Genomic DNA, 18,218 nt, shown 5'->3' with positions numbered 1-18,218 from the left:
TATAGTGTGGCTGAGCGAGGTACACAGAGTGGCAGTAAACACAATGCTATATAGTGTGGCTGAGCGAGCGGTGTACTACTATTCCCAGCAGACACAGAGTGGCAGTAAACAGAATGCTATATAGTGTGGCTGAGCGAGGTACACAGAGTGGCAGTAAACAGAATGTTATATAGTGCGGCTGAGCGAGCGGTGTACTACTATTCCCAGCAGACACAGAGTGGCAGTAAACAGAATGCTATATAGTGTGGCTGAGCGAGGTACACAGAGTGGCAGTAAACACAATGCTATATAGTGTGGCTGAGCGAGCGGTGTACTACTATTGCCAGCAGACACAGAGTGGCAGTAAACAGAATGCTATATAGTGTGGCTGAGCGAGGTACACAGAGTGGCAGTAAACACAATGCTATATAGTGTGTCTGAGCGAGCGGTGTACTACTATTCCCAGCAGCGACACAATGACTGGGGGGACCCTGGCTAGCGTGGCTGGAGCGCGAACTACCCTGCCTGCCTACCCAAAGCTAAACCCACAGACAAATGGCGGAGATATGACGTGGTTCGGGTATTTATTTACCCGAACCACGTGACAGTTCGGCCAATCAGAGCGCGTTCGGGTCCGAACCACGTGACCCGTTCGGCCAATCACAGCGCTAGCCGAACGTTCGGGGAACGTTCGGCCATGCGCTCTAAGTTCGGCCATGTGGCCGAACGGTTTGGCCGAACACCATCAGGTGTTCGGCCGAACTCGAACATCACCCGAACAGGGTGATGTTCTGCAGAACCCGAACAGTGGCGAACACTGTTCACCCAACACTACTTTCAACCAGTTCTCATGATGGCAACTACCGACGGGAATAAAACTTTTCCTGTCATTAGACTTAAAAAAGACGCTGATGTGTATTTATCGTCTCATTCTGATTACTAGTTTGCTGATCCAAGAAATGAAATTGTGATTTATCACATTTACAAGTGAACTTAATGTTCAAATTGTTAGAATTTAATACTTAATACTATACATTTCATTAGTGATGACTCATCACCCCTCCACATGAAGAGCACGTCATCTATGTACCACCTCCAGATAACAAGGTCTGATGGACTATTACCATATAAATTATGTGCTCCTCCCACTGGGCCATAAACAAATTGGCCATGCTAGGGGTAAGTGTAATGGCCATGGCCACTTGTTGGAGGTAATAATGACAGTCAAATCAAAAGTAGTTATGTATTAACGTACAATCAATATAATAAGAACGTAATTTGTGCTTTATTACAATTTTCAGATAATCTCAAAAAATATTTAATAGTCTCCATTCCTACCTCATGCCCTATAATGATATAAAGGGATGCAAAGTCTGCTGTTTTTCAGAATTGGAGGAACATTAAAATAGGCTATCTTAAATAGCTCAGTATCTCTAAATATGATTTAGTATTAATCACAAGCGGTTGTGGAAAATTGGTCCTATTTTGCACCTGCCCTGAAGTATTCATTAGATATTGGAGATAATAATGCAGATTGCCTGGCTATCTTGCTGACCCTCTGTTTTTAATACTCTGAGCCATAGACCATAAACAAGCTTGCAGATCAGGCGTTTCTGACTGAAATCGGACTAGATTAGATTTATGTTTATCTCAAGTGTGAGATTCAGACTCACTGCCAATAAAAGCTGAGAAGGAGGAGCCAAAGAGTTCCTCAGTTTTCCAGAGAAGCCTTGTTGGATTTACTGGGCCAAAGTTTTGGCAAATTGGAACAAACTGATTACTGTTCAATACACATATTGGTTGGTGTGGAGTGGACATGTGCTGAAAAAAATCGTTATGTTTATGCCTGGAGAACTGCTTAAAAAATTATCTATATGTTCCCTTTAGCTACACCATTCCTCAGTATTAGATAACAGATGATGCTTTGCCATATGTAGTAGCAGTATAGTATTGTATAGTGTTAGCCATTGGTTAAAGTAGGAAGTTTTGAATCAGGATAATATTTATTGGCTAAGAAGAAGAGTAAGCTTTTGATTAATAAGCCTTCTTCAGTGTCTATTCCTGTAGAGATGGTCAATGAAACGATAATAATTATCACTCACCCTTTTATGTCTTATATTGTTTTGTTCTTACTCTATACAGCGCCACAAAATAAGTTGGCGCTTTATAAATTAATAATAATAATAATAATAATAATAATAATTCCAGCTTGCATGCAAGTTTAATATAAGCTTGGGTTTGAGCCAACCAATATTAGCAGGAGGTGTATTTGAATCTCTGGCTCCGGAATGCTCCTTTAACCCATTAGCAGCTTGAATAGTTACCTCATTTGAGATAAGTGCACTGCTTTTGACTTCGGTCGGTGGGACTCGTTGTGCTGTAAATTCTTGAAATGCATCTCTCTTTCTCTAGCAGAAAATATAGAAACTGACAGCAGACGTCCTCTGTCTCACACTGCCCCAGTGACAAATGGTCATAAATACATACCCTCTTTCCCTGAAAATAAGACCTACCCTGAAAATAAGCCCTAGCTGGAATTTTGAGCATGGTTGAAATATAAGCCCTACTCCAAAAATAAGCCCTAGCGGAAGTTAAAGAGGAGGAAAAGGCAGCCAGTAAGTGGGGACACAGCGGTGCAGTGCCAAGTGGGCACTGATCCTGTTATCCCAGTACACAGCAAGGTTATCAGCTGTGTGCAGGGAAGACAGGGCAGGTGCCTGATCACTACAGTACCATACTTTCAAATCCAAGAACATCACAGTACAAAGGAACAGGAAATGTTCTGCTGAGAGACTCTTCCTAATAGAAATATAAGACATCCCTTGAAAATAAGCCTTAGCACATTTTTTACAGCAAAAATTAATATAAGACACTGTCTTATTTTCGGGGAAAGACGGGTATTACAGCAGTGCTAATTAGAAGCAAGAAAATGAAACAAGTCAAAAAATAAAAAAGTATGCTAAAATAAATTGGCCTGGGGCACTTGCAAGCCTCTACATAAGCTGGCTGCTAAAGAGTTAAATATCATGTTTTTAAACTCTGCATAATCTTGCCAGAAGCTACACAGCTAATCTAGTATGTGGGTTGCGTTCTCACTAAAAAAAAAATACATGGGTCCATATCTTCTCTTAAAGGGGAACTGAAGAGAGCGGTGTATGGAGGCTGTCATGTTTATTTCCTTTTAAGCAATACCAATCGCCTGGCAGCCCTGCTGATCCTCTGCCTCTAATACTATTAGCCATAGCCCCTGAACAAGCATGCAGCAGATCAGGTGTTTCAGTGGTTCAGACTTTAAAGTCAGATCTGACAAGACTAGCTGCATGCTTGTTTCTGGTTTTAATCAGATACTACTGCAAAGAAATAGACCAGCAGGGCTGCCAGGCAACTGGTATTGATTAAAAGGAAATAAACATGTCAGCCTCCATATAGCTCTCTCTTCAGTTCCCCTATAAAGCTAACTTTGCAGCATTTTACAATTGAAAGTACCCAAAAATTGGTGAAAAGTGCTATCAAATTAATTTTGATTATTTTATTGCTTGCTCAGACGCTTAAAAGGCAATTTCTGACAAGTTGTTAAAATATCACCTAGGAGAAAACTCAGGAGAAAAAGTTAATTGCTTATGGCTCATGGGGCTTGATTCACTAAACCGTGATAACTAATATCATGGTCGCGCTAGCGTTTTGCGCGCGTTAGAACGTGCACAACGTTTCACGCGCGCTAATGCAAATTTTTGCGTATAAAAGCAATTTTTTGCGTGAAAATGGCCAGTTTCACATGAAAATTTGTGTTTTGCGCGCTAAAAATCACGTTAGCATGCACAAAACATTATGCGCTTTATAACATGCGAAAAAAAGCTAGTGCAACTGTTATATCAGTTATCACAGTTTAGTGAATCAAGCCCATAGCATGGTAGGTATTGCCCAGAGTGCCGGAAGAACTGCAGAATGTGACTGAGAAGATGACCAACACACTCGACTTTTTATGTTTCATTTTTTTTTACTGTCATTTTGAAGACTGTCACCCACCTTTGTTATCTGCGAATTTCTCTGCCAAACACTGAGCCTCATCCTGGATCCTCTCTTCAATACTCCTCTTCCCCATTCCAAAGTTTCTCAAGGTCATCAGAGCAAATCTTCTCATTACCTTCCACCTTTCTCCGTTACTCATAACAATTCCTGCAAAGGAGAGGTAGACAGAGTTTCACAAGGTGGGCATATTATGTTTATAACAAGCTGAGTTCATGGCATGCATTTTTTTGTTTCTGCTTTTTTACGTAGTTGCAGGGATAGTCATCATTCGGGAACCATATTGTGATTGATTGGCAAGTCTATAATGAGTATTTGTGCAAGTGTGCAAAGGGTTAATTACATGTTGCTGATTTATTGGCCACACCCCCTTTAGCACCTCCAACATTTGACCTTACTTAAATGTCCTCACTTGAGAGATAAGCCTGGATTCTGTGTGTGTGTGTGTGTGTGTGTGTGTGTGTGGGGGGGGGGGGGGTTGTATTTTTTTGTACCTTGTAATCTTTGTGGCCAGGGTTGAACTCAGTACTCTCGCTCAGTCCTATAACCATTGTCAGCATTTACACAGCTCTAGCTGTTTGTGCGAATGGTGTGAGTGACAGTATATTGTTGCGTCCTTGGGAAGCAGTGTCATGTCCATAGGAAGAAGCATTAAGATATGTGCTCCTAATATTTTTATAGGTAGATCCACCGTACGCTTGCATACTGCATTATGCACATTACAGGGCCAGAGGTGGGACACACACTAAACCAGAAGGGCCTCAATGTGGCATATGTGACTATGCAAAATAATGCATTTACAGTATTTTTTGCTAGCCAAAACCCCTACTTTTTCATAAGTTGTTTGATTGGCTGATATATGAGTATTTGTGTGAGTGTGCAAAGGGTTAATTGATTTTGCTGTTCTATAGGGCATTCATGGAATGGCATGGAACATTAAACCCAGGGTATATGGTTATATCTGCAATATGTATCATTTGCTACCAGACTGTCTTTATTACTTAGGTTAGGAAGGAGGCATCAGATATTGTGAGTTTTTGGATCACTACTTTTCAGGCCCCTTTTATACTTAGCAACTTTTTTGGGTTTCGTTACCCTTTCTGCATGCAGGGTAATGCAACAGCAACGAAAGTGTATCAGGCCTACGGCACTAACCGCGTCGCATTTCGCTGGAAGCTTCTGTTTCGTTGCCGACCCGCCGCAAAGTCAACAGTGTGTTACCGTACGACTTCTACGCAATGCAGCAGTGGCGGAGTGCATGGAAGTCAATGGGCGGCACAGAAATATTACAATTGTTTGATGACAGCAGAGCGGAACGCATGTGCGGAACAATGCAAATACGACAGGGAAGCCGGGAATCACAGTGACATACTTCTTGTCCAGTAGGGAGTACATCGCTGGGCGAGGGGCAGTGAACGGCTTGCGAGCAGTGTGCTGCGGGGGGGTGTCAGTACTATATCATATTAATCGACTTCTGGGTGCAGTAGTGGTGCCATGTGAATGTAAAACTGGCCTTAAAGTATTTTTCTAAGAATGATTTTATATGCTGCAATGAATAAAGTTTTTTTTTATTTTTTGTAATGTATGATGATTTCTCTTTTTTCTTACATATTGCTTATTTAGGAGGCACTAAAATGTTTTGAAAACAAACAGTGAGATCAGTTCAGTGCACCAGTTTATGCATATCAAGACAATTGTTTAAAAGGTAAGGAGCAGTGTGCAACGTACAACAGTTTTTGATTTATATAATTTGACTGAAATCTTAAGGGTTACAGTTACATTTTTTGTGCAGTTCACCGTTTTCTGTCCTATGAGGTACACAAAATAAAAGGCATCTAAAAAATGTTCCAAAGTAGTTTAACTGTAACTATAACATTTGGTTCCATACCATAGTTCCTGAATAATCGTGTGACCAGGCCCATATCGCCTCTGCTGCTGAAAGCATCACTGTGATCTACCAGCGCTTCCTTCACGGCCTCGTATCCGACCAGTATCACTGCACGTTCGTTAAATAAGTAAATGGTGAAGACTGGGCCATGGGTCTCACTCATCTACATGGAAAAATACAGAAATAAAATATAAACGAGGAAAAAGAGAAAGAAACTGACAGAGGCCCAGTGCACACCAAAAACCTCTAGTAGATCTGCAAAATGCTAGCGGTTTTTGAAGCAGATTTCAGAGCGATTATAGGCATGTTTAGAGAGGTTTTTTAAACATGCCTAGTGTTTTGGGAGTGGTTTTTTTTTGTGTAGCAGATTTCAAATATTGTTACAGTAAAGCTCTTACTGAACAGCTTCTGTAACAAAAACGCCTGGAAAACTGCTCTGTTCTAGCGTTTTTCAGAGCTTTTTTCTACTTAATACTATACTTTAACATTGAGGCAAAAACACCTCAGAAATCTAAAAAATGCTGCAGCCCCCGAGTTTGCGTTTGGGGAAAAAAGACAAACAGCTCTGGTGTGCACCAGCCCATTGAAATACATTAGCCAAGCGTTTTTCTCTCCCCAAGCCTTTTTAAAAACGCTCCAGAACCGCTCTGGTGTGCCCCAGCTGTAAGGCCTCTTGCACACTACAACATGCGATTCAGATTTTTTTTATACGATCCGATTTTTGATTCTGGTTATAAAAAGTACTGCATGCTGCTACGTCAAAAAGCGGATCGTATAAAAAATCGGAATCGCATGTAGTGGGCAAGAGGCCTAAGATATGTTCATCTGTAGCAGTGAGAGCTCTGGAAAGCCCACATTAATTACACACTGAAAACATGTTTTAATCTTAATCCTAACATGAATGGTAACCTTCACATTAATTTTCTTTGGTCCCCCTTTTATTCACCCTACTCCACTTTCTTAGGGCTCATTCACACTGGGTGTCACGGCGATTTTTCACGGTTAACGCATACTTTTTACTGTACATTTTTCACAATATTTGAGCGATCGCAATTAGCGCTTTTTTAACATTGCAATTGTGGTCACTCAAAATTGTGAAAAAGCTCCGCAGGCACCACCTTTGCGTTTACCGCAAATTGCTGCCGATCGCGGCAGTGAGATCGCTGCAATATAGTTTAAAGTATACTAGCAAAAGGTCTGCGAATCACCCCAGGGTGAATGGACCCTTATTCTCCTGTTGCATGGTTGTTTCCTAACAACATCTGTTCACTATAAATTACTGAAATCCTAGATTAGGACAGGTGAAAGACTGCCATGTTGTCATGAGGCTTGCCTGCCTTGATGGCTAAAGCCACCCAATCCAAGACTTTTAAGGGCTATTCAGGCCCAGACTGACTCTGTCCAAACCCTGTACAGCATCCAACCAGGCAAGGTCACATGTGACAATATCACTAATCTGCTAGCCACCCTCTTATTTAGAAAACTAACACACGTACCTTGACTGGTCCATGTCATAATATACTGGACAAAGTGTAGGAGGCACCCAAATGGAGAAAAAAGTGGCAAGGTATTATGTTTTAACCACCCTGGCATTCTATTAAGATCGCCAGGGCGGCTGCGGGAGGGTTTTTTTTTATAAAAAAAATCTATTACATGCAGCCAACTGAAAGTTGGCTGCATGAAAGCCCACTAGAGGGCGCTCCCGACGCATACTTCTGATCGCCTCCGGCGATCAGAAATAACAAGAAGTGCCGCAATGAGCGGCCCTCCTTGTTTTCCTTTCCTCATCGCCATGGCGATGAGCGGAGTGATGTCATGGATGTCAGCCGCCTCCGATCCAGCCCTTAGCGCTGGCCGGAACTGATTGGTCCAGCTGCGCAGGGCTCGGGCGGCTGGGGGGACCCTCTTTCGCCGGCGATCAGGTAGCACACGCGGCTGGCAAAGTGCTGGCTGCGTGTGCACCTTTTTATTTGAATAAAATCGGCCCAGCAGGGCCTGAGCGGCAGCCTCCGGCGGTAATGGCGCTAAGGAGGTTAAACAATAAAAAAGTGACTCTCGAGGAGTTTAGGAAAAAACATGGAGTTCCAATTTATTAAAAAACATAGAGCACAGTGATTACGCGTTTCTCGGCATAAGCCACTTCTTCAGCTCAAGTACGTGCCGAACGGGTATAGTACAGGTCCAGTGCACATCACATGCGGGGAACCGGAGGATCGGTTTGAGACGGCACAGGCACAGGACGTCTGCAGGGGGCTGGGGGAAGCCACAGGTAAGTGAAACTTTTTTTTTTCTTAGCGTAAGTTAAGGTTCCCTTTAAGGAGTAAAACCCCCAGAACCTGAAATAGTTAAAAAGATTCCTATTATTGTTACAGTTCAAGCTGAGAAACTATACACTACAGCAAAAATACACCTTTGTTTCAAAACCAAATATTGTCGCCATACAACATAATTGAAGTCTTTGCAGAGCTGTTTTAATGTTTTGGCTGAACTACCGTATATTTATTTAAAAATATACATGCAGTCTTCTTAGAAAGATTCACTCAGGGCCAATCTCCTTGCAGCCTAAAGGTGGCCATACAACAGGAGACTTGACAGCATCAAATCGACAATACAACCAATTTTGGGGTGTTATTGGTCGCATGTATTTATCACACATGCTGCAAGATGCAGGGGCGACATGTTCGATTGGGTGCGCAGCGATAACAGCATGTGATTTTGGGCTGCGTGACGAACATGATGGAACCCCTGGCACTATCCCCAATGTAAAATGTGTCCCCCAGTGCACCGTGCTGGCTCCATCTCTGCACTGCGTCCCATACACACACCCACATTTACGTGGGAGCTTGCGTGACATCACACACGCAACCACGTTACGCCGGACACCACGTGGGAGGGCATGTATAGGAGGCAGCGAGGACACTAAGCCAGCGGTGGACAGAGAAAGGTAAAGTATACTGCACGGAGCACCAATGCGGCAAATTTTACACTAGTGGGGACATCGCCGCAGTCGGTGAGGTGGCAAATACGACATCACAAGGCTGATTCCCGAGAGGTTTCATGCTGGAATCAATCGGGAATTGGCCTGTGGTGTATGAGCAGCCAACAGATCCAATCAGACTGAGATCTGTCTCTTGGTCGATCTGCCAATACATCATCTGATGTATGGACTCTTTTAGTACACTGCTTCACCTCCCTCGAAATTAACTCCTTTAACTCAGCATGTGATCTAAACTTTAAGTCAGGATCAGAGGTGCTCATCCGGATTCCGGATATCCGGGTAACCCGGATACCCGAACGTTTTTCAGCTATCCGACTGGATTCGGATTCCGGATATCTGGGCTGAAATCCCCATAGCACTATGCGGATATTTGGTCGCATACCCGGATATCCGGCAGATATCCGAATCCGAATACTGTAACTAAGGAGATGACATCATTGAGCCAATCAGAGGGCTCCGAGCAGAAGCTCTAGCAACCAATCACAGAAGGGAACCCTGGCCAGCCCCAGCTGACCTCATTGAGCCAATCAGAGGGCTCCCAGCCTAAGCTTAAGCACCCAATCACAGAAAGGAACCCTGGCCAGGCCCCCCTGTATAATAAGTAGTGTTGGGCGAACAGTGTTCGCCACTGTTCGGGTTCTGCAGAACATCACCCTGTTCGGGTGATGTTCGAGTTCGGCCGAACACCTGACGGTGCTCGGCCAAACCGTTCGGCCACATGGCCGAACTAAGAGCGCATGGCCGAACGTTCCCCGAACGTTCGGCTAGCGCTGTGATTGGCCGAACGGGTCACGTGGTTCGGACCCGAACGCGCTCTGATTGGCCGAACGGTCACGTGGTTCGGGTAAATAAATACCCGAACCACGTCATATCTCCGCCATTTGTCTGTGGGTTTAGCTTTGGGTAGGCAGGCAGGGTAGTTCGCGCTCCAGCCACGCTAGCCAGGGTCCCCCCCAGTCATTGTGTGTCACTGCTGGGAACAGTAGTACACCGCTCGTTCAGCCACACTATATAGCATTCTGTGTACTGTTCTGTGTCTGCTGGGAATAGTGGTACACCGCTCGTTCAGCCACACTATATAGCATTCTGTGTACTGTTCTGTGTCTGCTGGGAACAGTAGTACACCGCTCGTTCAGCCACACTATATAGCATTCTGTGTACTGTTCTGTGTCTGCTGGGAACAGTAGTACACCGCTCGTTCAGCCACACTATATAGCATTCTGTGTACTGTTCTGTGTCTGCTGGGAACAGTAGTACACCGCTCGTTCAGCCACACTATATAGCATTCTGTGTACTGTTCTGTGTCTGCTGGGGATAGTGGTACACCGCTCGTTCAGCCACACTATATAGCATTCTGTGTACTGTTCTGTGTCTGCTGGGAACAGTAGTACACCGCTCTTTCAGCCACACTATATAGCATTCTGTGTACTGTTCTGTGTCTGCTGGGAACAGTAGTACACCGCTCGTTCAGCCACACTATATAGCATTCTGTGTACTGTTCTGTGTCTGCTGGGAACAGTAGTACACCGCTCGTTCAGCCACACTATATAGCATTCTGTGTACTGTTCTGTGTCTGCTGGGAACAGTAGTACACCGCTCGTTCAGCCACACTATATAGCATTCTGTGTACTGTTCTGTGTCTGCTGGGAATAGTGGTACACCGCTCGTTCAGCCACACTATATAGCATTCTGTGTACTGTTCTGTGTCTGCTGGGAATAGTGGTACAACGCTCGTTCAGCCACACTATATAGCATTCTGTGTACTGTTCTGTGTCTGCTGGGAATAGTGGTACACCGCTCGCTCAGCCACACTATATAGCATTCTGTGTACTGTTCTGTGTCTGCTGGGAACAGTAGTACACCGCTCGTTCAGCCACACTATATAGCATTCTGTGTACTGTTCTGTGTCTGCTGGGAACAGTAGTACACCGCTCGTTCAGCCACACTATATAGCATTCTGTGTACTGTTCTGTGTCTGCTGGGAATAGTGGTACACCGCTCGTTCAGCCACACTATATAGCATTCTGTGTACTGTTCTGTGTCTGCTGGGAATAGTGGTACACCGCTCACCCGCCACTGTATAGCATTGTGCTCTGTGTCGCTGCTGGGAATAGTGGTACACCGCTCACCCGTCACTGTATAGCATTGTGCTCTGTGTCGCTGCTGGGAATAGTGGTACTGTATAGCATTTCTGTACTGCCACTGTACTGCTGCCAGTCAGCGTGTACTGTAAGGATAAGTGAAATGAGGAAGAAATCCGGTGAAAGAGGGAGGGGCAAGGGAAGAGGTGTTTCCCCTGACGGTTCACGTACAGGCCACAGGGGAGCACCCAAGAAAACCCACTCAATACCGCCCATGTTGTCCAGGACAACAACCCTCACAAATCCAAAAGAACAGGACCAGATAATTACTTGGATGACCTCTCAAGCGTCCAGCAGTGGGTTAAGCAGCACCAGCACATCACGCACGAGGTCCGAGTCCTCAGCCAGTTACAAGGAGCCAGTGGGCACAAAGCTGACACAACCGGCAGCGACACCACGCACACAACTGCCAGATAACCAGTCCGATGAATTACCTCAGGACACAATGGGGTATTCGCAGGAGCTATTCCCAGCCCAACAAACTTCCACCTTTCAAAGGTCAATGGAGGAACAGCCAGAAATGTTGTGCCTGGATTCACAACCGTTAACTGTGGGAAATGCACCGCGCACTGAAATACAAGGCGAGTCCGAAGAGGACTCGGAAACCCAAATCCCAGAGCAATTTGGGCAGGAGGGGTTGCAATTGCAGGAGGTCGGCCGACAAGATCTGGAAGACGACGTTGGAGTGTGCTGCGCAGAGGTTGTTGTGGGGAGCTCTACTCCACGGCGGCGGCCCACAATGACATATGACGAGTTTGAGGAGATGGAAGAGGAGGGTATGGACAATGTGGACAGAGACCCAGATTTTGTTTGTGAACGAGAACATCGCCGTCGTAGCAGCAGCACAGATGAGTCTGTTGAAGAACCCACTGCTGCACGAGCTCGCCTTGTGCCACAAGGTAGGCGGCGCGCAATTTCAGGCACCACAAGCGTGGAAGTTCAAGTGAGAGGCAAAAGAGGAGCAAACAGAAATCGCCAGCAAGGAGGCAGGTGCTCCAAAGTCTGGGCTTTCTTTGAAGACTGCACTGAGGATGTTACCATGGCGATTTGCAAGGTGTGCAAGACCCGCCTGAGCAGGGGGAAAAGTATTAACAACCTCTCCACCACCAGCATGAGCCGTCACATGCTATCCAAACATCCCACTCTTTGGGCAAACGCGTCAGGACAGGGTACCAGAAACAACACTGCCTCCCTTGGGTTCACCAGACCCGCCTCAGCAGCAGCAGTAGCCCAGCCATTGCGTGGTTCACAACATTCACAAACATCAGACGACGCTGACACTGTCACTTTCCGGAGTAGTGCTCTTGAGGTCTCCCAGTGTTCTTCAAACACAACAACCAACAGCCCTTCCGTGTGCAGCGCTACGGTTCAGTTGTCTGTGTCGGAGATGTTTGAGCGCAAGAGGAAATTGCCAGCAAATGACCCCCGGGCCGTGGCAGTAACAGCCAGCATAGCCAAGCTTCTGGCCTGCGAAATGCTGCCATATCGATTGGTGGAGACAAACAGCTTCAAGGGCATGATGTCAGTGGCCATCCCACGTTACGTGGTTCCCAGCCGCTACCACTTTGCACGCTCTGCAGTGCCTGAGTTGCATGAGCACGTGGTCAGCAAAATAACCCGAAGCTTGAAGAATGCCGTTGCCTGCAAGGTTCACCTCACCACTGACACCTGGACGAGTGCGTTCGGCCAGGGTCGATACATCTCCCTTACCGCGCACTGGGTGAACCTTGTGGAGCCTGGCAGCGATTCCTCACCTGCTACGGCACGGGTGTTGCCCACGCCACAAACAGCTGCACCGCCGTCCCTCCCACTGGATAACAGCAGCACCTACCTCTCTGACTCCTTCTCCTCCAACGCATCTCAAAGCTGTACCTCATCCGGAAACGCTAACCCAGCAGCAGTAGGATCGTGGAAGCAGTGCAGCACAGCTGTTGGCATGCGTCAGCAAGCGTTGCTGAAGCTAATCTGCCTTGGGGATAAGCAGCACACAGGGGAGGAAATTTGGAAGGGAATAAAGGAACAGACGGATTTGTGGCTGGCACCGCTGGACCTGAAACCGGGCATGGTTGTGTGTGATAATGGGAGTAATCTCATTCGCGCTTTAAGGTTGGCTAAGCTGACACACATCCCTTGCCTGGCGCACGTGATGAACCTAGTAGTTCAGCGGTTCCTGAGGACATACCCAGGCGTGGCCGATCTTCTGTTGAAGGTGCGTCGAGTGGCCAAACATTGTAGAACTTCCAGTACTGCTTCGGGGGCACTCGCCAAGATGCAGGAGCGCTTCAATCTCCCCCACCATCGCTTGCTGTGTGATGTCCCTACGCGCTGGAATTCTACGCTGCACATGCTAGCCCGCTTTTGCGAGCAGAAGAGTGCAGTGGTCCAGTACATGACGGCGCAGTACCGAGGCGCATCCGGCCAGCTGCCAAGCTTCTGTGGATCCGATTGGGCCAACATGTTGGACCTCTGCCAAGTCCTCCAAAATTTTGAGCAATCCACGTTGCTTGTGAGCAGTGACAACTCTTCAGTCAGCATTACCATACCACTGCTGTGTTTACTGAAGAGGTCGATGTTAAAAATCAAGGAAACAGCTGTCATGATGCAACTGGGGGAATCTGAAGGAGAAAACGATCAGCGTGATGGTACCAACATCAGGCCATCCGCCTCAGGGAACGCTGGCCACAGCAGCTATGACGAAGAAGAGGAGGAGGAACAGCTGGAGTTGGAGCAGGAATTTCATGCCACCACTGACGAGGGCCAGAGCGGTGCACGTTGGACTTCCACAATTCAACGCGAATGGTCAGCAGAAGCAGACCAGGAGGAAGGTGACGACTATGATGCATCACAACAACTATCACAACGCTCACAAGAGGATGATGAGGATTCTGGTAGGACTCTGGCACACATGGCTCAATTCATGCTAGACTGCATTGAACGTGACCCACGCATTGTGCGCATTCTGGACAACACCAATTACTGGGTTTATACCCTTCTGGATCCACGGTACAAACACAATGTTCCAAAACTGCTTGAAGAAAGAGTCAGACAGGTCAAAATGGAAGAATACCAGCAGGCCCTTGTGGAGACTTTAGAGAGGAGATTGACATCCTCCCCCTCCTCTAGCCAGTTGTACGCAGACAGACTGACTTCCGCAAACCCAGGACGACCAGGAGGGCAGCAAACAACGCAAGCCGCAGCTAGTACCCAAAAGGGAATGGTATCGGCAGTGTCCTTGGAGTGGGAAAATTTTCTGACACCCATGCAGCAGCAGCCCACAGAACAGCAAGCGTGCAGATCCACCTCCAACACCGATCGCCTGGAGAAGATGGTCAAGGACTACATGTCAGATGACGTAGCTGTGTCTAACAATCCATCTGCACCCTTCAACTATTGGGTATCGAAGCTAGACACCTGGCACGAACTGGCAATGTACGCAATAGAGGTGCTGGCTTGCCCGGCAGCCAGCGTTATGTCGGAACGCTGTTTCAGTGCTGCCGGAGGCATCGTCACAGATCGGCGTATCCGCCTCTCCACAGAAAATGCAGACCGTCTGACTCAAATTAAAATGAATCAATCCTGGATTGGAAACGACTACGCAACACTCCAGGACCCCAACCAAGTAACATGACCAATGAACATCTGGGATGGTTTAGCGTTTCCGGTCCCTGTTTATTGAACCTCTCATCTGTATTACACTTATGACTGCATGGCGGCAAAAAGCATTGCTATATCCGCACGCTTTTTGTCCTCATGCAAGGCCTGTGTTGTTGTGTCTCAAAAAGCTTGGCCTTCTCCTCCTGCGCCTGCTCCTAGTCCTGTTCCATCACGTCTGCTGCTGCTGGGTTAGCATTTCCAGTCCCTGTTTATTGAACCTCTCATCTGTATTACATTTATGACTGCATGGCGGCAAAAAGCATTGCTATATCCGCACGCTTTTTGTCCTCATGCAAGGCCTGGGTTGCGTCTCAAAAAGCGTGGCCTTCTCCTCCTGCGCCTGCTCCTGTTCCATCACGTCTGCTGCTGCTGCTGGGTTAGCGTTGCCGCTCCCTGTTTATGGAACCTCTTATCTTTATTACATTTATGACTGCATGGCGGTACAAAGCATGCTATCCGCACGCTTCTTGCCCTCATGCAAGGCCTGGGTTGTTGTGTCTCACAAAGCGTGGCCTTCTCCTCCTGCACCTGCTCCTGTTCCATCACGTCTGCTGCTGCTGCTGCTGCTGCTGGGTTAGCGTTGCCGGTCCCTGTTTATGGAACCTCTTATCTTTATTACATTTATGACTGCATGGCGGTACAAAGCATGCTATCCGCACGCTTCTTGCCCTCATGCAAGGCCGGGGTTGTTGTGTCTCACAAAGCGTGGCCTTCTCCTCCTGCGCCTCCTCCTGTTCCATCACGTGTGCTGCTGCTGGGTTAGCGTTACCGGTCCCTTTTCCTGGAACCTCTTATATGTATTACATTTATGACTGCATGCCGACAAAAAACATGTTACCTGTGCAAAGAAAACAGACATTTCCCGCATTTAAAAGACAGTTTTCCCTTTGAAACTTTAAAATCGATTTTCTCAAAAACTATAAGCTCTTTTTGCAAATTTTTTTTTTCCTCTTGTACCCACTCCCAAGGTGCACATACCCTGTAAATTTGGGGTATGTAGCATGTAAGGAGGCTTTACAAACCACAAAAGTTCGGGTCCCCATTGACTTCCATTATGTTCGGAGTTCGGGTCGAACACCCGAACATCGCGGCCATGTTCGGCCTGTTCGGCCCGAACCCGAACATCTAGATGTTCGCCCAACACTAATAATAAGGAGGGCTGCCATGATGAGAAATATCGTCCTTGCTTGTGACTGCTCACTTAGAGACATGTTCCAGTGCTGCTGGCCTAGCAAGTGCTGTATACAGTGATAAACCTAAAGCTGTTCAGTGATTAACCCCTTCACTATCACTACACTATTGTTAATTAGGTAGCTAGCTTGATTTCATTCAGTGACAGTCAGAGTGTGTGCTGCAGGGCTACTGCAGGCAGCTGCTATGTGTCTGTGTGTGTGCTGTGCACAGACCGGGCCAGCAGCTGCCTGCTGGCCTGCTAGCCTTAGCAGCTACAGTATAGGTTAGGTTTAGACAGTGATCTGCAAACTTGGCTATCCAGCTGTTAAGGAACTACAAGTCCCACAATGCATTGCAGGAGTCTGACAGCCACAGTGATGATTCATAAAGGCAAATGCATTGTGGTACTTGTAGTTCCTTGACAGCTGGAGAGCCAAGTTTGCAGATCACTGGGTTAGGGAATAGGATTACTGTGTTATTGTGTAGTTAGTACTGTAGTACTGCAGTCAGTGCTAGTTAGATGTTAGAATAGTAGTACTACTGTGTTAGCTTACTACAGAACTGCTGTGCTGCTGAGCAGTGCAAGTGCGACGATAAGTGTGCCCTAGTGTCTTCTCCTCTGCTGTCTGACAGTCACACGGCACTTGGCACGTGGCACTTTGCATTTGGCACTTTTCACTTTGCATTTGGTACATTGCATTTGGCACTTTGCACGTGCCAAGTGCCAAATGCAAAGTGCACAGTGCCACTGCCAAATTCAAAGTGCCAAATGCAAAGTGCAAAGTGCCACTACCAAGTGTCACGTCCGGCATGCTCCTGGCAGACGTTACACCTACTGCTGCTGCATTGCCCTGCTCCTGCTGCCTGTGTTGCTCACACCGCCAGGGTTCCACAGGCCACTGCTGCTGTGCTGATACCACCTATATTTAACCCAAAAAACAATTGCTGCGTAATTTTTTGAAGGTGCCTGGTCTGAAAACTGCCATGTCCCAGTTCTGCGGTTGGATTTTGGACACAATGTGGGCTGCACGACCGCTGTCTGGAACCTAGTCCTGATGTTAATTGACAGCCGTTTTTTTTTTGGGGGGGGGGGGGATTTTAAGTCCCCACATAATCAATTAGTGTTTTCCTTTAAAAAAACATGATTCTACATGCCTCATTTACCCTAACAAAAGTTTTAGGAGCAATTTAAAGGTCACTTCCGATTTTGCTATCCGGATATCCAAATCCGCCCGGATACCCCGGATACTGAGGTCGGATATCCGATTTGGTTTCGGATTGGAACATTTTGGACTCGGATATCCGACCCGGATCGGATATCTGTGTATCTGGATCCGAATCGGATCCGGATTTTGAAAAGGGTTATCTGAGCAATGTTTAATTGCACAAGACTAATATCACATAAAGATAGCAAGTTCTCTGATAATGGAGCTGGTAGATTGTATTGGTAGGCCTCGGTCACATTTGTAATGCAGAATGGCCATGCGATCAGAACGCAACGCGCACATCCGTACGCCATCTGCGCTGCTGTGTGCTGTGTTGCTGATCCCATTCACTACATTGAATGGGGTAGCGCAGTGCTTGGCCAAAAAATTCATGCAGCAGTGCGATAGTGCATCGTACTGCTGTATTGCGCATATGATCTGAACATCAGAAGTGCTGTCTATGCATTCCTACCGCTCTTGCGCACGGCAGCACATATGATGTGAACGAGGCCTTAATCTGTAGGTTTTCTGTCTTACCTTCACTAAGGCTTTGGGAATTTCTGTAGGAGTCATCTGCAATACATTCCCCAGGAAGGGCAGTGGGGTGGGGCCTGGAGGAAGATTGCTGCTCTTTATCCTCTTCCACCATGTAAGCAGGTAAATCAGAAAAGTAACCCCAGTAGCCAGCAGTAGTGTTGCCTCTATTCCCAGTGCCATCCTGATGGTAACTAGCTCACACTGATATCTGAGCCTGAGAATATGCCTTCCTGTGTTTGTACTCTGGACAAAGGCTGCCTTCCAGCTGGAAACGTGGGAGATGTCAGACAGTGGGAGTGTTGACAGAGCCTGGAGCTCTGTTTCTGCTTCATAATAAGCACAGTGTCATGCTGTGCAGATCTGCTTCCACCCAGGGAAGTGTATTTCTAGGGAAGAATCAATCCACAGTTCTGAAAAGGAGGTCAAGTTTTTCTTTTCAGTTTCCCAAAGTCTTTCAGTTCAAATTATATAATTATATATAATTAATCGGCTCGCCGCCGATGTGCGCAACGCGTAACGGGCCGCCCCCCCACCCCCCAGACCCCTGCGCAGCCTGGCCAATCAGTGCCAGGCAGGGCTTAGGGGTGGATCGGGATTCCCTCTGACGTCACGACGTC

General features: G+C 46.7%; 1 protein-coding gene across 2 annotated transcripts in view; it reads right to left on the bottom strand.

Moving 5' to 3' along the window:
• Positions 1 to 17,876, bottom strand: part of LOC137528916 (cytochrome P450 2G1-like) — a 43,165-nt gene extending 25,289 nt beyond the window's left edge. For both annotated transcript variants that reach the window (XM_068250678.1, XM_068250679.1), the window contains exons 1-3: positions 17,602 to 17,876; positions 5,894 to 6,056; positions 4,006 to 4,155 (exon numbers count right to left, since the gene is read on the bottom strand). In XM_068250678.1, coding sequence (XP_068106779.1) covers positions 4,006 to 4,155; positions 5,894 to 6,056; positions 17,602 to 17,781 — 493 coding nt within the window. In that variant the 5' untranslated portion in view covers positions 17,782 to 17,876. The remainder of the gene's footprint in view (positions 1 to 4,005; positions 4,156 to 5,893; positions 6,057 to 17,601) is intronic.
• Positions 17,877 to 18,218: the final 342 nt, after the last annotated feature.

Source organism: Hyperolius riggenbachi, chromosome 8 (assembly GCF_040937935.1).
Source record: "Hyperolius riggenbachi isolate aHypRig1 chromosome 8, aHypRig1.pri, whole genome shotgun sequence".
Taxonomy (NCBI): domain Eukaryota; kingdom Metazoa; phylum Chordata; class Amphibia; order Anura; family Hyperoliidae; genus Hyperolius; species Hyperolius riggenbachi.
The sequence above is the reverse complement of the archived record's forward strand: the minus strand, read 5'-3'. Positions and strand labels throughout refer to the sequence as shown.